The 23,826-nt window shown below is 40.5% G+C and overlaps 2 protein-coding genes and 1 non-coding gene across 3 annotated transcripts; 1 reads left to right on the forward strand and 2 right to left on the reverse strand.

Annotated features, from left to right (window-relative positions):
* Positions 1 to 2,353: 2,353 nt before the first annotated feature.
* Positions 2,354 to 2,435, reverse strand: trnal-aag (transfer RNA leucine (anticodon AAG)). The gene has a single exon. It is a non-coding gene; the product is annotated as a tRNA-Leu (tRNA).
* Positions 2,436 to 2,759: 324 nt separating this feature from the next.
* Positions 2,760 to 4,640, forward strand: LOC132898274 (interferon-induced protein with tetratricopeptide repeats 5-like). Its single transcript, XM_060939767.1, has 2 exons — positions 2,760 to 2,892; positions 3,018 to 4,640. Exons 1-2 carry the CDS (start codon positions 2,816 to 2,818, stop codon positions 4,357 to 4,359), a joined length of 1,419 nt encoding a protein of 472 aa, XP_060795750.1. The 5' UTR covers positions 2,760 to 2,815; the 3' UTR covers positions 4,360 to 4,640.
* LOC132898273 (monocarboxylate transporter 12-B-like) lies at positions 4,591 to 17,884 on the reverse strand. The gene is made up of 6 exons (XM_060939766.1): positions 17,218 to 17,884; positions 15,551 to 15,654; positions 12,471 to 12,614; positions 11,731 to 12,313; positions 9,000 to 9,259; positions 4,591 to 8,301 (listed from the first exon to the last, which is right to left on the reverse strand). The coding sequence occupies exons 1-6, from the start codon at positions 17,445 to 17,447 to the stop codon at positions 8,114 to 8,116; spliced, it is 1,509 nt and encodes a 502-aa protein (XP_060795749.1). The 5' UTR covers positions 17,448 to 17,884; the 3' UTR covers positions 4,591 to 8,113.
* Between the last annotated feature and the right edge of the window lie 5,942 nt (positions 17,885 to 23,826).

Below are 23,826 nucleotides of genomic sequence, written 5' to 3' on the forward strand. Positions count from 1 at the left end.
CCTCACATGCCCACACACGCCCCGCGAGCACGCTGGGATCTGTAAACACCGTAAACCCAGAAGAAGGAGAATTACGAATTACGAGAATTATGAAGCCTTATGCGCCTCGCCTCATCTATACGCTCTTGCCAGTATCTGTTGGCGTTGTCGGTGACAACAAGCCACAGCACCAAGACCAGCAACACTAACGACTCCATGTCCTCCATGTTTATTGTTTACTCTCCGGGTCGTGAGACTACCGCTTAAAAGACCACTGATGTCACTGTTTGCGCCGCCTAACGACATCACCTGACGTCCACCCACTTTCGCTAACTCCACCCAATGTGTCCACCCACTTCCAGCCAGCACGGTTCAGCGCGGTTGTAGTCGAAATGCAACTCCAACAGCCCCGCTCAGCTCGACTCAGCACGGCACGGCTCAGCCCGACTCAGCCGCATCGGTAGTGGAAAAGCGGCATAAGTCAGTGAGGGCTGTAAGGATGGCAGTGTTAACAGCATCATCAGTGGACCGGTTCTGTCTATATGCAAACTGTAAGGGATCCAAAGTGGGTGGTATAGTCCTTTTTATGTATGTCATGACTATCTTTTCAACACATTTGATACAATTGCAACTAAATGTGTTTTTTCTTCTTCTCCCTTTCCTTTCTAATTTTGAGAACCGCTTTCTGATTACTGTAACTAAAGTGTATTCAATTGGTTTGATATATTTCCTGTGGAGCAAATACAGCTGTATGAAACTCGATAAAGGGTTAGCTACACCTGGTTGTGAAATGTGGATGTCTAATAAACAAAGCTGTTTACCAAGTTGTACATGCTCATATACTGCACCCTGATGGCTAAATACAAGACACTTATACAGTGCATTTGGGAATGATGAATGTGTTGAGAGTGGATATACACACAGACATGATTAATGTGGAAATGAAAGTGAACAGGACACTTTATCTGTGTTTAAGTATGGTAAAGGCAATAAAATCAGAAGATTTTGGAGATACATCAAACATTAATATCACTAAGTAAAGCAGCAGAGGTCTTCTCACAGTAAATCTATTCTAAGAAACAGGAAACCTAAAACAAAAACCCTGACCCAGCTTCTAGCTGAATAGCACTCATCATCTACAGATATCAGTGACCCACTAACTCTATAATATGAGGTGAGTTCAGGTAAATTGGCACGATTAAACTTAACAGCATTAATTTATTTTTGCCCTGAAAGTCTAAAATTATGTTATTATATCCTTGCCCTGGGCGGCACGGTGGTGTAGCGGTTAGCGCTGTCGCTTCACAGAACTCCGCACAGAAAGCCCCGTGGCCGGCGAGGGCCTTTCTGTGCGGAGTTTGCATGTTCTCCCTGTGTCCGCGTGGGTTTCCTCCGGGTGCTCCGGTTTCCCCCACAGTCCAAAGACATGCAGGTTAAGTTAACTGGTGACTCTAAATTGACCGTAGGTGTGAATGTGAGTGTGAATGGTTGTCTGTGTCTATGTGTCAGCCCTGTGATGACCTGGTGACTTGTCCAGGGTGTACCCCGCCTTTCACCCATAGTCAGCTGGGATAGGCTCCAGCTTGCCTGCGACCCTGTAGAACAGGATAAAGCGGCTAGAGATAATGAGATAAGATGAGATCCTTGCCCTGCAACTGAGATAGAAATAACATGACTTCATTGATGTGACATTTTATAAAAGGGTGTGATCAGCATCAAGCAGGAAGCTGACTCTAAAATCTTATGTTAGGAAATGAATATGCTCTTCATATTTATGATTGATACAAATTTAGGATGTTCTATTGTCAGAAAATGAACATAAAGTAGTTCAAATCATGTACATATACTTTCTGAAAAGGTGTCTTAAATGACCAAACTATGACTGTAACTGAGGTTAATTGGTAGTATATTAAAATATGTGGAGAGAGGAAAAGTGAAGGGATATAATGGATTTTATGCAGACTTTCATTAAAACATTTACACACACACACACACACACACACACACACCAAATGATTCAATAATCAATAACTGGTGTTGTAGATTATCACTAATAATGTAACTATTCATTGTTATCAATATTTACATGTATGTCTGTAGTCCTGTATTTATTTTCTTTCCTTTTGACTTGATTTGTTTTATATTATTTGCACTTTACAGTGTTTGATCTTACTTGTAAAAGCATCCAATAACACTACCTCATTGGTCCTCTGAGGGGGAAAAACAGAAATCAGTAAGATCAGAGTAGTTCATAATTTCTCATTCGTCTCAGTGACTCCTCTTTTAAAACATCAGAAAAGCGAACCGTAGGTTTACTATCTTCTCATTAACTTTCCCACCAGAAACATATATGGTCTTGCTCAAAACCCTGATTTGGCAGCGGTGGGATTCGAACCCACGCCCCCGAAGAGACTGGAGCCTTAATCCAGCGCCTTAGACCGCTCGGCCACGCTACCATGGAAACTGGGCCCTCCTTAATCGAATGAATAGAAACTAAACTTGTTGTTTAACTGGTATTTGCCTGTACTAGAATTACGAACTGAGAAAAATCAGACTTAAAACCACGGAGTGAAACTGATTTGTTGTGTTTTTCTTGCTCTTGAAACTGCTTACTAAATCCCAGGGCTTCATATCATATGTTCATACGGACCTCATCTTCATCTGTAGCCTGTGTAGATTAGTTTTATAAAGGACAGCTGGACTCCAGTTCCCTACGATAAGAAGGAATTGTTTGTTTCCCTTTAAATGCACGCCCATCATCTCCATCAGTTTCGATTTCGACCGTGAAGACGATATCACATAACCAAGCGGTTACACTTGGACCTCCGCTGAGCTGATGTTTGTCAATCCCGCCTCAAATCCCACCACCCCGTCAGAAAATTCCCCCGAATCTCGTGAGACGATCACAATGAGGTAGGTATTTAAAAATAAATAGCACTTTTTTTTTAAATGTACGCTTGACTGTGCATGTGGGTTAGAATGAGTCCTAGGCCCACATCATGGTAACTTTATTAAGCGGTTGTTGTGCTGTGATCCAGTTCAACAGAAGCCACACTGCTCGAAGAGCTATGCAAACTTGACTGTCACTTCACCTGGGAGCTGAAAAAAGAAGACGTAGATCTCACAGATCTTTTAAACAGGCTGGAACAGCATGCTGACTTTAACCTTGGGGGAAAAGCGGGACTTGCGCAGACATACAACTCTTTGGGATTTGTGAAGTACCTTCTAGGGTCTCCTCAAGATGCACTTGCCTTCCTGCAGAAGTGCATAGAGCTCACTCAAGAGTACCGGGAGAATGACTGTGACAAGTGGCTCATAGTGGCCTATGGGAATCTGGCCTGGCTACAATACCACATGAAATGCTTTAGTGAATGTGAGCGTTACCTGGAGAAGATCAGAAGCATTACACAGAAAGTCCCTGATTCTACTTTGGGTCTTCATCATGAAGTGCTTGGAGAAAAGGCCTGGGCCTTGTTTAAGTTCTCCCGCAAGTACTACAGCCAAGCTAAAGAGTGCTTTGAGAAGGCTTTGGAGCTAGAGCCCATGAATGCTCAGTGGAATTGTGGTTATGCCTTTGTACTCCACAGAACAGAAGCACAGTGCTCCAGTGGAACCGACTCACCAGCAATTAAACAACTGCGGCAGGCAATAAACACAAATCCGGATAACGATGAGCTTAAAACTATCCTAGCACTAAGGCTTGGTCAATCCCTGGAGATTGATGAAGGGGAGAGATTGGTGGAAGAAGCTCTGGAGGGCTCCCCAAATGCTCCTAATGTCATTCGATACGTGGGTAAATTCTTGAGGACCTATGGCTCTGTGGAGAGGTCCATCGCCCTGCTAAAAAGAGCTCTCGAGAAGTCACCCACATCAGCTTTCATACACCATCAGCTAGCTCTCTGCTACAAGGCGAAAATAATTTCTTTGCGACATGAAGGAAGTCAAAACTCTGCAAGTGCTGCTGTTGAGATTCAGAGGCTTCGCAACCAGTGCATTTATCATTTAGACAAGGCCACCGAACTGAAGACTGGCTTTATTATAGCTATGACTGAGCTGGCAGTTCAGTACAGTGAGGATGGGAAACTTGATCGTGCAGAAGAGCTGTTTCAGCACACTCTGCAGATAGCTAAAGAGAAAAACGAGAGCCTACAAACAGTGTATTGCCTTTATGGGGAGTTTCAGCAGTACAGAAGGAGATGCCCAACTGAAGCTATCATTAATTATATGAAATGCCTGAAGATAGACGAAGACACAAAAGATGGGAAGAAAAGTGCGAAACAGCTAAAGAAGATAATGGGTAAACCTTCATCTAAAAGCCCTGGGGGTGGACCAGCCCACAGGACCTCTGCCAGGAAAGAGGAGAGACATGCAGGGCCATAGAGGGTTTGAGGAATTTCTTCAAAATACAGTACTTGCATTTATGAATATCTTAATAATCTGTGTATGTTGTTTCTGTTTTTGTAACAGTGTAATTGTATTCTGCTACAATGGTTCTCACTATCATTCTGAGTCTGATAATTCTTTTATTAATTAGCAATACATTGCTAAAGTAAAACAGTTGAACATAAAAAAGTGACATGTTTTTGTTTAACAGATATTTTTAAAGATGGGCAGTGTTAAACATGTACACTTTATTAATTTAACAGAAATAAATGACCATTCAAGATAACAGCATTGGATCAGTAGAGAAGATTTATTTCCCTGTGCTAATCTTTTATTAACCATAAGTTAAAACATGTTTATTATAAAAGACATTGTAACTGGGACATTCCACCGAATGGGTGCCATTTGCTTGTTGTACCACTCCCAAATTAAACTTAATTTGTTATATCTTTTCAACACTGATTATAATAACACACATACAGTATTTAACTATTCAAAATGTGTATTGGTCAACCTCAGGCTACGTTACAAGGTTTGGAAGTCAAAGATGGCTGCATTTTTTCAGTCATGTTACCAAAACTCTGAAAGTAACAGGACTGAGTTTTTAGCCTAGGATTAGCTAATACATGGAATTAAGCCACATGGCGTCATCGCTAATAGCATGACCACACTTAGCACATTCTAGTGATTTACCAAAAATCTGTATTTTTAAAATAAACAAATATCATCTAAGAAATAATTTAAGTAACAGGACAGTATGTTGACATTGACCTTATCAGTCAAAGTTAAAAAATAATCAAATATACAGAAAAGTAAATGAGAGAACTAACTTTTGGTCTTCCCATGGCCTTCAGAAGACACAACTGATGTAACTTCCTGTTGAGCATGTGATTTATGGAATGTTCCAAATTTGTCAGATGAGGTAATATGTTTGGGTAACAGGACTGAGTGAAAACCCAGGGACACGACTAAAATGTGTATTTTAACTAAGATATTGTGGATTTCTTATGAAAAAAATAATATTTAAGCCATGGATAGGATATGGAGTCACACAACAGTTCAAAAGAAATACTGTTTCTGAAGGATTTTAATCATGACATTTCAGAGTTAAGTATAAAGTTAGAGTGCGGGGACAGGTAACACATGCTATTTTTCAGTGTTTTAGGTAGTTTTTATTAATCCTTACAATTATATATCTTAAATTTGAAATCAGATCAATGTGCAGGACGTTCTGTGTTATAAGGAAATGTATTTTAAAGTACATTTTTATGTGCATTTATACATATAATTTTCTAGGGACGGAAATGGCACCGATTCGGTGGAATGGCTCAACTCTTTCTTCTTTCATCAAATACAGATATGTAAAACTAGCTCTTATCTAACTGCTTAATCTGTCAATGCATGAACATTGTGTGACAACATGGCAGCTTCCAACAATCAAGACTTTTTCAGCACTGTTATCAGGCCAGGGTCCATGTGGACCCTATTGATCCACATCTCATATTAATTGGAGCATAGTTTTATGCCAAATGCCCTTCTTGCCACAACCCTCCCATTTCTCGTCTTGGGAAACAACCCTTCACATACACACCTATGGTCAATGTAGAGTAGCCAATTCACCTAATTGCATGCCTTTGGGGGAAACCAGAACATCCAGAGGAAACCCACAGAGATACAGGGAGAACATGCAAACTCCGCACAGAAAGGTCCTTGTCAGCCACTGGGCTCAAACCCAGGACGTTTTTGCTGTGAGGCAACAGTGCAAACCCCTACACCACTGTACTGCCCCGCCAACACTCAACCAAGACTGAAATGAGTTAAATCAGCACTGCCCTCTTGTGGCACTAATTTATTTTCCAAGCTGACTGATCTCATCTCATCTCATTATCTCTAGCCGCTTTATCCTGTTCTACAGGGTCGCAGGCAAGCTGGAGCCTATCCCAGCTGACTACGGGCGAAAGGCGGGGTACACCCTGGACAAGTCGCCAGGTCATCACAGGGCTCAAGCTGACTGATGTAAATTAAAATCTTGGTCTTGCCTACTTAAAGAAAAGTCATGAAACTGATTTAGTCTTGCACAATTCTGTTCATAAGAAAATATTTTTACCTAAGGACACTGATACTAGTGTAAAACATTATATGACACTTTTGGACACATACTTTATATATATATATATATTTATATATTAAAAAAAACTTGATGCAATATGCACCAACTCTAAGTCACCTTTTCTGTTACTACAAATTCAATTTCCAGAAAAGTTGGGATATTTTCCAAAATGCAATGAAAAAAAATCTGTTTTAAGTCACATTAACCTTTATTTAACTGACAAAAATACAAGTAAAAGGTTTTAAATAGTTTTACTTTCCAACTCAGTTGTATCAAAATACAAAAAGCAAGTAAATATTAATGCAGTTAGAATTTGATGCCTGCAACACACTCAAAAAAGTTGGGACAGAGGCAAAATAAAACTGAAAAGTTTATAGGATATTCAAGTAACACTACTTTGGAAGATTCCACAATAAGCAGGTAAACTGGAAAAAGGTAAGGGTATTATGATTGGGTATAAAAGGAGCATGCACAAAAGGTTCAGTCTTTGCAAGAAAGGATGGGTCATGGCTCACCCCTTTGTACCAAAATTTCCTGAAACTGTATTACGCAAAGATGAAGCCATTCATTAATTCTATGTAGAAACACCGCCAATTTCTCTGGGCCTGAACTCCTCTCAGATGGACCAAAAGGCAGTGAAAACGTGTGCTGTGGTCAGATGAGTCCACATTTCAGCTTGTTTTTGGGAATACTGGACATCAAGTTCTCCGTGACAAAGGTGAACATGACCATCCAGTTTGTTATCACAGAAAGGTGCAAAAACCAGCATCTATGATGGCATGGGGTGCATCAGTGCCCACGGCATGGGTGAGTTGCATGTGTGTGAGGGTACCACTGACACAGAGGTGGATATTTTAATTTTGGAGAGATATATGTTGCCATCAAGGTGATGTCTCTTCCCGGGAAGTCCATGCTTATTTCAGCGGGACAATGCCAGGCAACAGTGTGGCCTCACAGACACAAAGTGCGTGTGCTTGACTGGCCTGCTGCCAGCCCAGATCTGTCTCCTATTGAGAATGTATGGCTCATCATGAAGAGGAGAATCAGACAACGGCGACCATGGACTGTTGAGCAGCTGAAGTCTTGTATCAAGCAAAAATGGACAACAATTGCAAAACTGCAACAGTTAATATTCTCAGCTCCCATATGATTAAAGTGTTATTAAAAGGAAAGTTGATGTAATACAATGGTAATAATGACTCTGTCCTAAATTTGAGTGTGTTGCAGGCATCAAATTCTAACTTTGTTTATATTTACAAAATACAATCAAGTTGGTCAGTAAATCTATTGAAAATCTTTTCTTTGGACTTTTGTCAGTTAGAGGAAGGTTCACATGAATTAACAAATGGCAGGTTTTTGTTTTTATTGCATTTTGGAAAATATCCCAACTTTTCTGAAAATGGGGTTTGTCACTTTTCATTTACAATCTAGAAAGATTTATTCTAACAATCTAACAGAAAGTTACCAGATAGAAAAGGCACATTAATGGGATTTGAGACTGTGGAACTGTGCTGGTAATATTACATTTGTTTCCACACTCACACATGCACGCACACACACGAAAAAAAATACTGAAGTTTATGTGCCTGCATTTTGTACAAAAATAAAAGATAACAGATCATATAAATGATAGGTCCAGCACTATAAGATTTTTGCAGTATAAAACTCTGCCTGTTTGGTTTCACAAGCTTCTGGTGTGGAGATCCTCTGAATTCTCTGGCAGTGGCGGACCACAGTGATGGCGCACAGCAGGAGAGCACTGGAGATAAGCGCAAAGCCACTGAGGAAGAACGTTGCTGTGTAGGTGCCTGTGGTATCCACCAACCAGCCTGAGCAAAATAAGAATCAAACAAATGTATTAGTACAAATTCAGGTCAAAATCTTAATTCTGTAACAAAAATATAGCTTTAACCTTATGTTTCTTCATCATCTGCTCCAGTGTTTTTTATGTCTATTACTGTGGCACTTGTTTTCTAGTAAAACAGTACCAATGGATCAAATTCAGAACAGCTAGTGGTTTAAAATGGAGAGTGTATGTAATATTAGGGGAAGCCTAATGGTTAGTGAAACAGCTTTGGGACCAAAAGGTTGCTGGTTTGATTCCCTGGACCAGCAGGAATGGCTGAAGTGCCCTTGAGCAAGGCACCAAACCTCCACCTGCTCCCCAGGCTGGTCTGCGTATGTTGTACATCGCCCTGGATAAAAGCATCTGCTAAATGCCATTAATGTATCCATCCATCCATCCATCCATTATCTGTAGCCGCTTATCCTGTTCTACAGGGTCACAGGCAAGCTGGAGCCTATCCCAGCTGACTATGGGCGAGAGGCAGGGTACACCCTGGACAAATCGCCAGGTCATCGCAGAGCTGACACAGAGACACACAACCATTCACACTCACATTCACACCTACGGTCAATTTAGAGCCACCAATTAGCCTAACCTGCATGTAATGTATTACATTACATTATAGGTGCCATTAATGTGATGCAATGTAATACATGTAAGTAAATACGTGCTGAGACTCACCTCCAATAGGGGGGCTAAGCAGGTAGGGAATAGCGTGTAGGAAGTACACAACACCAAGTGCAGACGACAGGCATGTGGTCCCCACTACATCTGATGTCACCACGGGAATAAGGGCAACATAGGCACCATCAAAATAGCCATAAAGCACTGAGAAGGGCACCAGCAGGGCGAATGTATGTAGGAGAGGAATGAGGAAGCAGCAGAGACCTTCCATCCCCACAGCAGCCATGTAACAAATGCTCCTGTATTTCTTCAGGCACCTGCATAGGATATAGGATGGAAGAGGATGATGTAAATATAATGTACATTCATAATTTATTTTCTGTGTCTAATTAGTGACTGATTAGTCCATGAAGGTTTTCAGTCAGGTTATTTTTAAAAATCACTTGGAAATTTGGAATTCACAACCACTTTTGGAACTAAAAAGCATCTCATATACAGTAAGTGGCAAAATACAGTGCCTTGAAAAAGTATTCATACCCCTTGAACTTTTTCACATTTTTCCACCTTACAACCACGAACTTAAAAGTTTTTTATTGAGATTTTATGTGATAGACCAACACAGAGTAGCACATAATTGTGAAGTGAAACGAAAATGATAAATGGTCTTCAAAATTTTAAACAAATAAAAATCTGAAAAATGTGATGTGCATTAGTATTCAGCCCCCCGCGTCAATACTTTGTAGAGCCACCTTTTGCTGCAATTACAGCTGCAAGTCTTTTGTGGTATGTCTCTACCAGCTTTGCACATCTAGACACTGAAATTTTTGCCCATTCTTCTTTGCAAAATAGCTCAAGCTCAGCCAGATTGGATGGAGAGCGTCTGTGAACAGTAATTTTCAAGTCTTGCCACAGATGCTCAATGGGATTTAGGTCTGGACTTTGACTGGGCCATTCTAACACATGAATATTCTTTGATCTAAACCATTCCATTGTAGCTCTGGCTGTATGTTTAGGGTCACTGTCTTGCTGGAAGGTGAATCTCCTTCCCAGTCTCAAGTCTTTTGCAGCCTCCAACAGGTTTTCTTCCAGGATTGCCCTGTATTTAGCTCCATCCATCTTCCCATCAACTCTGATCAGCTTCCCTGTCCCTGCTGAAGAAAAGCATCCCATAGCATGATGCTGCCACCACCATGTTTCACAGTGGGGATGGTGTGTGCAGGGTGATGAGCAGTGTTAGTTTTCCGCCACACATAGTGCTTTGCATTTAGGCCAAAAAGTTCAACTTTGGTCTCATCTGACCAAAGCACCTTCTTCCACATGTTTGCTGTGTCCCCTACATGGCTTCTGGCAAACGGGACTTCTTATGCCTGTCTTTCAACAATGGCTTTCTTCTTGCCACACTTCCAAAAAGGCCAGATTTGTGGAGTGTACGACTTATAGCTGTCCTGTGCACAGATTCTCCCACCTGAGCTGTGGATTTCTGCAGCTCCTCCAGAGTGATCATGGGCCTCTTGGCTGCTTCTCTGACCAGTGCTCTCCTTGCTCGCTCTGTCAGTTTAGATGGACGGCCATGTCTTGGTAGGTTTGCAGTTGTGCCATACTTTTTCCATTTTTGAATGATGGCTTGAACAGTGCTTCTTGAGATGTTCAGAGCTTGGGATTTTTTTTTTTATAACCTAACCCTGCTTTAAACTTCTCCAGAACTTTATCCCTGACCTGTCTGGTGAGTTCTTTGGTCTTCATGATGCTGTTTGTTCTTCAGTGTTCTCTAACAAACCACTGAGGCCTTCACAGAACAAGTGTATTTATGCTGAGAGTAAATTACACACAGTAGGACTCTATTAACGAATTAGATGATTTCTGAAGGCAATTGATTGCACTGGATTGTATTTAGAGGTATCAGAGTACAGGGGGCCGAATACTAATGCACACCACATTTTTCAGATTTTTATTTGTTTAAAATTTTGAAGACCATTTATCATTTTCGTTTCACTTCACAATTATGTGCTACTCTGTGTTGGTCTATCACATAAAATCTCAATAAAACTTTTAAGTTCGTGGTTGTAAGGTGGAAAAATGTGAAAAAGTTCAAAGGGTATGAATACTTTTTCAAGACACTGTATCAATGATATATCATAAATCCTTGGACTACTCTTACAACTAGACATAAGTGACCTATTAATCTATCAGTTGAGACGAATGACACAAGTATAGACACTGTAATCAGCTTCTTGGCTAATAAGAAAAAGACACTTTAATTGTATGGTGGTCTGGGAAAACCCATCGGATGTAACTGTGGTCAAAAAGCCACTTTTAACATACTTTGAGAAACTTTAAGAAGCCATAATATATTTTACCAAAATGACACAGAAATGCTTTTATTAACTTTTTAAACTTGGTTTGGCTTTCCTGCAAAGATCATGTTGGACAAGATGTCAGCTTAAAAAATGTGATGGTAAAAACAGTTATTTTGCTTCAAGATGAAAATGAATGTCATGCTTTGATCAAGTTGTTGTATAGTGAAATGGACATAAGTCAAAATATACATAAGCCAATTGAGTTTGTGATGAGATGCCAGCTGTCAAAATGTCTCTGATGGACCTAAAATCTTTAAATATAATCCCCCCCCCCCCCCCTTTTCATTGTTTGAGGTAACCAGATATTGCAATACTGTAATTTATGGTTGAAATATGTTCAAAAGTAAAAGGAGATGTTTAAGTTCAGCAAAATCTGTTGTTTTCAGAACTATTTCTACTGTATATATTGTGCAAGCATCCACTTAGTTCACCTTCTGTCTGTGAGCCAGCCGAAAGTAATGTTGCCCACAATGTCAATGATGCCTAAAACAGACATAAGAAAGGCAGCATGGTGGTGACTGACACCCACATCTAGGGCGTAGGGCACCAAGTAAACAAATGGCAGGCTGCAGCCACTAGCCAGGAACAGGAAGGAGCCTGCCAAGACCAGGAAGTCAGGCATAAGCAGGAAATGGTAGTCTTGCATGAAATGCATGCAGCGTTCCTTGCTGTTTTTCGGCTCTTTGCTGTTTGTCTCTTTCTGATCAGTTGTGAGAGGTGCTGAATTGTATCCACACTCGGAGTCCACTGGTAAGGGGACGGCTTCCTCTTCTTTGAGAGTGATAGGCCGTAGCAGAGCTCCACACACACACAGGTTGGCCACCAAGCCTCCCAGGATAAGTAGAGCACCGCGCCAAGAGTAGTGTTCAATCAGTAGCTGCACCACAGGGGCCAGCACGAACGTGCCGATGCCGCTGCCAGACATAGCAATACCATAAGCCAAAGCCTTCCTCTCGCAGAAATAAACGCCAACCATAGCGATGGCTGGTGTGTAACAGAGAGCAAAGCCAAGTCCTGCAAATAAAAGCAACACTTTCCCTGTAACAACAGCCAGCCATTTATAATATTATCCCATTTATAATATATTCATCATTTCTTGGGCTTTAGTAACGAAAAAGACTTTCAAATTAGCTGAGACTGAATGAATCTGTATTAATTTATGGTGCCTTACCAGTTAAGACACCTAGAGAGAGGTAGAGGTACTCTAAACTGGTGGCAAAAGAGCTAAGCACCATTCCAATAGAGGCCAGGAATCCTCCAAGTATCACAGCAACACGACATGAGAGCTGATTCCCAAGCAGGCTGCCCAGAGGAGCTGCCATTAGAATAAAAATAGTCAAATAACATAGCAAAGCACTGATAAAGCCAAACATAGTATCAAAGTTAATCTGATGGTTTTGTTAACTCAATTTGCATGGTGCGAATTAAGATATAAAATTTCAAATTATTCTATGCATTTGAGGCCAAATGTTTATATACATTTTGGGCATTCAGGCATTTCATGTTAGTATACATTTCCTGTGTTAAGTCAGTTAGTGTATCTACTTTATTTCCATAAGCAGTAATTTTAAAATAATAGCTAAGAGAGAGCTTCATTTCACCTTTTATTTACATCATCAAATTTTCATTGGGGCGGCACGGTGGTGTAGTGGTTAGCGCTGTCGCCTCACAGCAGGAAGGTCCTGGGTTCGAGCCCTGGGGCCGGCGAGGGCCTTTCTGTGTGGAGTTTGCATGTTCTCCCCGTGTCCGCGTGGGTTTCCTCCGGTTTCCCCCACAGTCCAAAGACATGCAGGTTAGGTTAACTGGTGGCTCTAAATTGACCGTAGGTGTGAATGTGAGTGTGAATGGTTGTCTGTGTCTATGTGTCAGCCCTGTGATGACCTGGCGACTTGTCCAGGGTGTACCCCGCCTTTCGCCCGTAGTCAGCTGGGATAGGCTCCAGCTTGCCTGCAACCCTGTAGAAGGATAAAGTGGCTAGAGGTAATGAGATGAATGAAATTTTCATTGGGTCAAAAGTTTACATACACTTTGTTAATATTAGGAGCCGTTGCCTTTTATTTGCTTGAACTTGAATCAAAAGTTCGGGGTAGTCTTCCACAAGCTTCTCACAATATGTTTGCCATTCCTCCCGACAGAAAAGGTGTAACTCAGTCAGGATTGAGGGTCTCATTGCTCAGACACACTTTTTCAGACAAGTCCACAAATCTTCTGTTGGATTCAGGTCAGGGCTTTGACCAGGATGATGGCCACTCCAATACTTTCACTTTGTTGCCTTTAAGCCATTTTTTTTTTATAACTTTGATTAAGATCACTGGGTGGCACAGTGGTGTAGTGGTTAGCACTGTCGCCTCACAGCAAGAAGGTCCGGGTTCGAGCTCCGTGGCCAGCGAGGGCCTTTCTGTGCAGAGTTTGCATGTTCTCCCCGTGTCCACGTGGGTTTCCTCCGGGTGCTCCGGTTTCCCCCACAGTCCAAAGACATGCAGGTTAGGTTAACTGGTGACTCTAAATTGACCGTAGGTGTGAATGTGAGTGTGAATGGTTGTCTGTGTCTATGTGTCAGCCCTGTGATGACCTGGCGACTTGTCCAGGGTGTACCCCGCCTTTCGCCCGTAGTCAGCTGGGATAGGCTCCAGCTTGCCTGAGACCCTGTAGAACAGGATAAAGCGGCTAGAGATAATGAGATTAAGATCACTGAGTTTTACCTATTTGGTTGACGTCTTGGGGTGTTTTTTTCAGTGTTTCTAGATTATCCTCCTTACTCATTATGCCATCTGTTTTCTGAAGTGCTCCAGTCCCTTTTCTAGCAAAACACCCCCAAATCATGATGCTGCCACCATCATGTTTCACACTTGGGATGGTGTTCTTCAAATTAAAAGCTTCACCTTTTGAATTCCATACACAACATTGATCATCATGGACAAATGGTTCAATTTCTGTATCATCTGACCAAAGAACACTCATCCAAAAGGTTAGTAACCTCAAACTTCACTCTGACTTTTAGATTTGCAAAACAGCCTTTCAGGTCATGGTGTTGTAGGTCTCTCTTGATGCCCGATGTACATAGTTGTTGCCTAATGCCTCCAACTTCTAGACAGCGTAAAGAGACAATACACTTGGTGTATGTAAACTTTTGACCCTCTGGAATTGTGATATAGTGAGTTAAGCTAAAATAAACTGTTTCTAATTGATTATTTTATTTGTTCCCTCTGATGTGAACAAAGTAGATGCTCTAATTGACTTGCCAGACAAAATGTATGATAACAGGAAATGCATGGAGTTGTGGAAAAACTGAAATTGAATATCTTTAGCCTAGATATAAGCTTTCAGCCTCAACTGTATGTAGTAGTGTGGGACAACTAGTACTGTATTTAGTAGTGTGTTTGGCAGAATTCACTGTATCTGAATTCTGGGAAACAGTTAAAATGATGAAAAATCAGGTTTTGACCAGAATTGGGTTTTGCTGTATATAAAATATGTTGATACCAAAACCTGAAGATATATTCACAGCCTTAAAATATATATTTTTTTAAGAGACACATGCCAAAGGCCTTTCCTATTTAACTGCTGACGCTTGTTAATATTAACTGTAAAGCTTGCAGGTTTTTTTTTTTTTCTCAACTCATTGAACTCACAAGGATTTTGGCCAGCAAAAGCTACACTATCAGATTGCTGATAAGAAAATTATCATGTCAGCTAATGTCAGCAAAAGAAGACTTTATGTTAATACGTAAACAGAATTGATTCGGGTTGTTCAGTTTTTATTTTTGGAAGCAATAAGTTCCCTACAACTGCTCTGTGTTGTGACAGCAGACATTAGGGAGTAGAACCAAAACAAAATGGCCTGCTGTTTCAGATCAAGCTGTGTCTTGCTAACTTTCAAGAAAGTAAGGGGTTTGAGCCTCCTGTCATCTTCTTTCTATTGTCTTATTCAAATGAAAGCCACACACAGTAAAGGGTTTGCTTCGTTTGCAAATGTATGCAAAAGAATGGCATAATTGGAGATGGTTAAGGTATGCAAAATAAGCTCAACATGACAACATCATATCTAAGGAGAAATAACAGGTAAACATGATGAACACTAAACAAGAGAAATACATTTGTGTACGTTATGACTTGAACGGGAATAAAAGAACTCAACTGGTTTCAGACAAAATAAAGTCATTTTGCCATATCTATATAGAGGGCCAAGTTTCTCTTAATCGTTTAAAAAGGCTATAATACAGTAACTAAATTCCAAAAAATATCACATACCACACAGCATGGTGGTGCAGTCTACTAACGAGTGGATCCATGCTGTCCCAGAGTAATCACGTGCAAAATGCATTTGAAATTCCACAAAAAAGATGGAGATGCATCTAGAAAAAAACAAAAACAAATATGATAATTAGAAGTCTAATACAAGCAATAAAATCAAAGCATATGATACTCCCTGATTACTGCTTTATTCCCCTTGAAATATCACACTCGGTAATTAGTTTCAGTCAAATGAGAGGAGACGCTGAATCCTGCAATTACTGCTGCTTAGCTGGACAGTAAAAAGTTGGGCTTTTGAGTCCTAGGGGGTCTTTTGAGTTGGAGAGCTAGGAAAGGGCTAATGAGGCACAAGCCTCACCACAGCCTGCCTGCACCTGAACAAACACGGTGAAAGCACCAGGCAGGAGACCAGGGTCAAATCACTGAGAGTGAATATGACAGTCGGTGACTCTCACACTCTCACATACTCAATGACTGGCCAAAGAACACACATGCAAAGCTAACCGGGGGCCATCGGAGGGAGAGATGTCTTTTACTCTATTGTTCAGGTTGGTTAGAGCCAGCCAGATTAGTGCGAAGTGTTTCTTCAGGTTCCTAACCACAACCATGCAAAGCTGGCTAAAAGAAGAAAAAAAAATGTGTCAGGTTGCCCTTTCACCTCTAAAAGGACTTTCACCAAGGAATTATTTAAGCCAGATGAGGTTGTTTATTACCACATATCTCTGGTATCTCTGTATAGGGTGAGAGGCCATGACAATTCTTATTGTCATTCATTTATTCCTTCTCCACTTTTAAAGTTTTTTTTAAATTATACTGACATCTTATGGGATCAGTTTCTTACTTTTTAAAGGTGAGCGATACCATGACAGTAGTTTTGCATTATCAACCTGCTTCTCTCATCTGCTTTGCACTATAATGGAACAACCTATTTTTTCTCAACCACATAAGCAAAACAGTGGCATCATAGGCAAATTCTGCAAGATGGAAAAACTTCAGAAAAGTGCAGGTTATAGTCATGGCCTGCAGCTAATGAACTACAGTCTGTAATTACCCCATCATTAATTGTGGTACACAGTATCACAGATAGAGATATAGCATCAGTAACAACATTTTAACAACTCTAAATTTCACAATACAGGGCACAAAGCACAAGGTGTTCTCGGTACACAATGAAACAGAAAGAGATAAAATTGTGCAATCCCAGGTACATTAGTGTTAATTATAGTGGACAGTGAACTATTACCTGTAAAGCTTGTATGACAGTCAGAACTGTGTCCTCTTGTCTGACAGCTTGAAACATTGATTATCCACATTGCAAATGTAACCTGAACTGGCCATAACATAAACCCCACATACCTGCTGTGCTCAGTTTATTTTCAAGAATTCTCACTGTGGACTGAACTAAATAGTGTTGTGTAAAGTATCTGCTGTATCTATGTGTAAGTTTGAGCACCTAATAATGACATAAGAAACAAACACTCACCCTCAACAGAAAATAACACATAATTATTAATATACTGTGTTTGTCATTGTATATAATTTCGGAGTCTTTAGTTTAAAAATGTAAGAAGGTTTAAAGTTTACAGAAAATGCTATGTTGGTATATAAAAAATGCACAGTAACACAACAGCAAGCCACAGTAATGTGATGCAAACTGATTTTACCTTGTTACAGCACGAGTGCAGACAGTGACCATGAAACAGCCGGCCACGATCATCCAGCCCCAGCCGCCATCTGGAGGAAGCACTCCTGCTGTCTTCTTTCTCTTCTTTTCCTGAGCCATGGAAGCTGCACCTACATCCACTTCTTGCTCCTTAACAGCAAGTCCAAAACACATGCATTCATACATGCACACACACAATACACACCCACAGAAACTTTTCACACCTGGCATCGAGCACACTGGGGAGGTGCTGGAGTTCCTTTTGCAGTCGTGTGAGACATGCAGTAACTCTGCTGAGCACAGGATGTCACTACTAGAAGAAAGTCTGGAAACAAGTAACGAGGTGAGCTACAATGATTAACAGACAGTGTTTTACGTACATCTAGCCAATAGCCCTGTGTCATCCTACAGAATTGGGTGAAGTGGAGCCCATTTGTTTTCTCAGCACATGGTTCACACTAATGATTCACAGCTGGCCTGAGAAAGGTGATGTTTCCTCATAATGTGTGTTTATGAACACAGAGGCTGTGCTAACTCAGGAGTTGCCTTATTTACTTTGAAATACATTGTCCTCGCCAGCCAGTACTCCTAACCCTGATGAAAGCTTGATGTGTGTTTGGATATGCCATTCTTGAAACAACACTTTTAGTGACTTTCAGCTTCCTCTTACCCAACTCCACCACAAACATTTTCTCGACAATACATGGATAATCAATTCCAATGATTTGTACACAAAGGGCAGGATTTTGCAAACAGCCGACGTCAGCAAAAATGAGCTTACTCTTGCAACTGTGTCAAATTTTTGGCCATTCTTCTATGTACACAACTTGGACAAAATTAAATATCTGGTTTTATTTATAACTGGGTTGGCATTCTTGTGTTCCTATTGTGTAAATATTAGTATAACTTTGTAATATTGGTTCATCGAAGTGAACATCACTTTATTTTATTTATTTTTTTATTATGGCTTCCATTAACCTTTCTCTACTCTTAATTTCAATTCTTTCTCTGCAGCAGCAGCATTTTAGGCCTTATCAGTTGCAGGAAAAGTAATGTGTATATGCCTGAAATTTCTATGGAAGGTTTTGAATCAGGTCTTATGGAGGGCAGGCTATTAGCATGCACTTGCAATGTACATAGTATAGTATAGTATAGTATAGTATAGTATAGTATAGTATAGTATAGTATAGTATAGTATAGTAACATACAGTAGAATAAAGTATAGTAGAATAGAATGCCTTTATTGTCTTTGGACATTTCATGTACAACGAAATTTTCTACAGTATAGTATAGTAGAATAAAGTACAGTGGTGCTTGAAAGTTTGTGAACCCTTTAGAATTTTCTATATTTCTGTATAAATATGACCTAAAACATCATCAGCTTTTCACACAAGTCGTAAAAGTACATAAAGAGAACCCAGTTAAACAAATGAGACAGAAATATTATACTTGGTCATTTATTTATTGAGGAAAATGATCCAATATTACATATCTGTGAGTGGCAAAAGTATGTGAACCTCTAGGATTAGCAGTTAATTTGAAGGTGAAATTAGAGTCAGGTGTTTTCAATCAATGGGATGACAACCAGGTGTGAATGGGCACCCTGTTTTATTTAAAGAACAGGGATCTATCAAAGTCTGATCTTCACAACACATGTTTGTGGAAGTGGATCATGGCATGAACAAAGGAGATTTCTGAGGACCTCAGAAAAAGCGTTGTTGATGTTCATCAGACTGGAAAAGGTTATAAAACCATCTCTAAAGAATTTGGACTCCACCAATCCACAGTCAGACAGATTGTGTACAAATGAAGGAAATTCAAGACCATTATTACCCTCCCCAGGAGTGGCTGACCAACAAAGATCACTTCAAGAGCAAGGCGTGTAATAGTCGGCGAGATCACAAAGGACCCCAGAGTAACTTCTAAGCAACTGAAGGCCTCTCTCTCATTGGCTAATGTTAATGTTCATGAGTCCACTATAAGGAGAACACTGAACAACAATGGTGTGCATGGCAGGGTTGCACGGAGAAAGCCACTGCTCTCCAAAAAGAACATTACTGCTCACCTGCAGTTTGCTAAAGATCACGTGGACAAGCCAGAAGGCTATTGGAAAAATGTTTTGTGGATGGATGAGACCAAAATATAATTTTTTGATTTAAATGAGAACCATTATGTTTGGAGAAAGGAAAACACTGCATTCCAGCATAAGAACCTTATCCCATCTGTGAAACATGGTGGTGGTAGTATCATAGTTTGGGTCTGTTTTGCTGCATCTGGGCCAAGATGGCTTGCCATCATTGATGGAACAATGAATTCTGAATTATACCAGCAAATTCTAAAGGAAAATGTCAGGACATCTCTCCATGAACTGAATCTTAAGAGAAGGTGGGTCATGCAGCAAGATAATGACCCTAAACACACAAGTCATTCTAGCAAATAATGGTTAAAGAAGAATAAAGTTAATGTTTTGGAATGGCCAAGTCAAAGTCCTGATCTTAAAGTGCATATTCTGGACCAATTTCGTGTTTTTTTATATGAAAGTATGTCCCTTTACACACTTATCCAGAAGGGTAATTTTGCACAAGGCCATCTGTCTACAGCAGAAAAAAATAAAATAACAAAACGCGTCTGTAAAAATCCCAAGGGAGTCTGGAGCCAGATTCGTGACGTTATCTGCGGAAGCGCCAGCAGGCTGCGCGAACTTGTACAGTTTCAGTGCACAGCCTGTGTAGACCAAGCGCTCCCATTTCTCTTTCATTGTCCGGTCTTTTGGAAAACAATGAGTACTAATCCCATCAAGATTGGTGTTGCTACACCCTCCTACGATACATCTGTTAATCATTTTAATAATTACGCAATAACTTTGAAGAAATTTGCAGAAAACCACAAGGTTGTTTTCTCATAAACAAACCAGCGCTGACGTAGGATTCAGAGGGAGGCGTCCCGCACACGACGTCACGAAAATCAATGTTTGCCGGGAAATCCAAATGCCAAGTTTTTTCAGAGGCGGACCAATTCGCCTCAAATGGCTTGATTTCAACTGAATTTTTCTGGTATTGCGCAAGGTAAAAAAAATTGCAGAGAATGCAGAATGTTACAGACATTTGACCAAAGTTTAATATAAAATAGGAGAATTGCATTGATCTTGCTCCTGAATTTACCCGTGATATGCACTTTAACCCAATCGAAATGTTGTGGCAGGACCTGAAGCGAGCAGTTCATGTGAGGAAACCCACCAACATCCCAGAGTTGAAGCTGTTCTGTACGGAGGAATGGGCTAAAATTCCTCCAAGCCGGTGTGCAGGACTGATCAACAGTTACCGCAAACGTTTAGTTGCAGTTATTGCTGCACAAGGGGGTCACACCAGATACTGAAAGCAAAGGTTCACATACTTTTGCCACTCACAGATATGTAATATTGGATCATTTTCCTCAATAAATGAATGACCAAGTATAATATTTTTGTCTCATTTGTTTAACTGGGTTCTCTTTATCTACTTTTAGGACTTGGGTGAAAATCTGATGATGTTTTAGGTCATATTTATGCAGAAATATATAGACAATTCTAAAGGGTTCACAAACTTTCAAGCACCACTGTGGAGTAGAATCGAATGCCTTTACTGTCTTTGGACATTTCATGTACAACGAAATTTTCTATAGTGAAGTATTAAGTATTTATTTGAACTAATCTTTCTTATTATATTATTCCTTGTCCAATATAAAAAGTCTCCTTTTTGCCTGGATTGAAATGAACAAATTAAGACAAATTACAGTCTTTGCTGTGAATAACATTTGTTTCATTCAGAGTTGGTAAGATCTGACTTTACTGGATGAAAACAAAGTGATGTGCCTACCATCGCAACACACCGCAGCCTGGTGCAGTTAAACAGTGCGCCGATTCCTCATCGGGCTCCACAACACAAACCGCTCTAGAGGAACCAAACCACACCTCATACACAAGCTCAACATCGTGTAACATGTGAGATTCCCCATCCTTTTATCGCAGTGCTCAGCTTTCCTCTGGCGCCCGAGTTTTCAGCAGCGGAAACATGCCGCTGTGTCCAGCCGACTCCACAGGACATGGTGTGGGACGGATGTGGGACTCCACGACTCGAGCTCGCGCGTTTCCCGGACCACTTCCCAACCTGCATACTAACTGACGAAACAGTATGACACCCCTCAGTGGTCAGTGCTGGGAGCGCACTGGGTCAGCATATTGTACTCTACAACAAAATGCTGGACTGAAAACAACCCAGGAGGGTAGAATCATAACTAACAAGGGGTAGAGTAAAGATATGGAACAGTTATGACCAAACTTCTACGGACCTTCTTCTTCTTCTTCTTCTTCTCCTCCTCCTCCTCTCTTCTTCTTACAAGAAGAAGGGGTAGAATGCTCCTGCTCAGCATTTTATCACCTAAAAACATTTCCAAACTAAGAGGACTTATGTCAAAAAATGATCTGGAAAAACTTATACATGCCTTCATCTCTACACTCTAAAAAATAAAGGTGCTTCAGTGGTTCTTCAAATCTCTGGATGGTTCCATGGAGAGTCAAAACTCTGTGATGAACCATTACATTATACGAAAGGTTCTTCACATTGGAAATGGTTCTTCAGAGCCTGGCATTCTCTTACCATTTGCTGGTCAATGCACATAGGCTATGTTTACACAAATCTGTCTCCAAAGCTCAAACAAATGGTTTAAATGGTTCTTTAAAGAACTGTTGCATGAACGGTTCTTTGAAGCCCTGAAAAAGGTTCTTCCATGGCATTGCCCTGAAGAACCGGTACTGGCCCCATTATTTTTTAGAGTGTAGTAGGGTTGATTACTGCAATGGCCTTTTCACAGGCCTGCCAAAAAAGACCATCAAACGACTTCAGCTGGTTCAAAATGCAGCGGCTAGGGTTCTCACACGAACAAAAAGAACAGAGCACATTACTCCAATTCTAAGGTCCCTTCACTGGCTTCCAGTAAGCTACATAATTGACTTTAAAGCATTGCTGCTGGTGTACAAATCTCTAAATGGTACAGGGCCCAATTACCTCTCTGATATGTTGCAGCGGCCTAACCCAATCAGATCTACCAGATCGCAGCAGCAAAATTTACTGGTAAAACCTGTTGTTAAAACAAAGTGTGGTGAAGCAGCTTTTAGCTACTATGCAGTACAGCTATGGAACCAACTCCCAGAGGACATCAAAAATGCTCCTGCTGTTGGCAGCTTTAAATCTAGATTAAAGACCAAGCTGTTCTCAGATGCTTTCTGCTAACTGATAAATATTATCATCTTTACATGTTTTAAACTTTACAGTCTCTGCATGTTTTAAACTTTACTTAACTTTTATTCTATTTTATTCTGCTGTTTTTTACTGAACTTTTACTTCATTTTATTATTGTATTTCTACTACTGTTTAATTCTTAGTATTTTTTTCTCTCTTCTTCCCCCTTTATTTTATGTAATTTATTTTCTATTGTTTACTGTTTTGCTTTTACCTCTGTAAAGCACATTGAATTGCCACTGTGTATGAAATGCACTATATAAATAAACTTGCCTTCCCTTGCCTAGAGTAAAGATATGTAACAGGTATGACCAAAATATTTACAAGGGCACAAAATCAGCCCGAATAGAATAATAATATCAGAATCAGACTACTTTATTGTTCATTAAACTTACATAAAATGGAAAAATTTCTTTGGCACTGGCATGGAACACAAAAAGACAAATACATCACACAAAACAATAGACCCTAAAGCTCATAGGCAATGATTTTAATTTTATGCACATTTGAAACTTTATATGTAAAAAAAAAAAAAAACTGTAATTTTCTTCTGGTCCAAAGAAGTATTGTTAATAAGTAATAATTAAAATAAGTTAGCGCGGATCATGGCGAATTTCTGTTTGGCAATTTTCGTGACCACTTGGCGCGTGACGTCATTTAAGCTAAACAAACCGCTTGAGTTGAGTCCACTTCCATTTACTTACATTGCCATTCGGCTTGAGTGCAGACGTGCATTCAGGAATTTCCAAAGAAAAACCCCATGCCTTATTGTTGTGTAGTGAACTGTAACAACAGGACCAGTTCAGGAAGAAGTTTTTACCTTTTTCCAAGAGAGGAGAAGAGGCAGAGAGAGTGGGTTGGCTTTTTCTGAAAAAGGAGAAGAGGCGGAGCGAGTGGGTTGGCTTTTTCCAAAAGAGGAGAAGAGGCGGAGCGAGTGGGTTGGCTTTTTCCAAAAGAGGAGAAGAGGCGGAGCGAGTGGGTTGGCTTTTTCTGAAAGAGGTGAAGCGAGTGGGTTGGCTTTTTCCAAAAGAGGAGAAGCGAGTGGGTTGGCTTTTTCTGAAAGAGGAGAAGCGAGTGGGTTGGCTTTTTCCGAAAGAGGAGAAGAGGCGGAGCGAGTGGGTTGGCTTTTTCCGAAAGACAAGAAGATGCAGAGTGAGTGGGTTGGCTTTTTCTGAAAGAGGTGAAGCGAGTGGGTTGGCTTTTTCCAAAAGAGGAGAAGCGAGTGGGTTGGCTTTTTCTGAAAGAGGAGAAGCGAGTGGGTTGGCTTTTTCCGAAAGAGGAGAAGAGGCGGAGCGAGTGGGTTGGCTTTTTCCGAAAGACAAGAAGATGCAGAG

Source organism: Neoarius graeffei, chromosome 14, assembly GCF_027579695.1.
Source record: "Neoarius graeffei isolate fNeoGra1 chromosome 14, fNeoGra1.pri, whole genome shotgun sequence".
In the NCBI taxonomy this organism is placed as follows: Eukaryota; Metazoa; Chordata; class Actinopteri; order Siluriformes; family Ariidae; genus Neoarius; species Neoarius graeffei.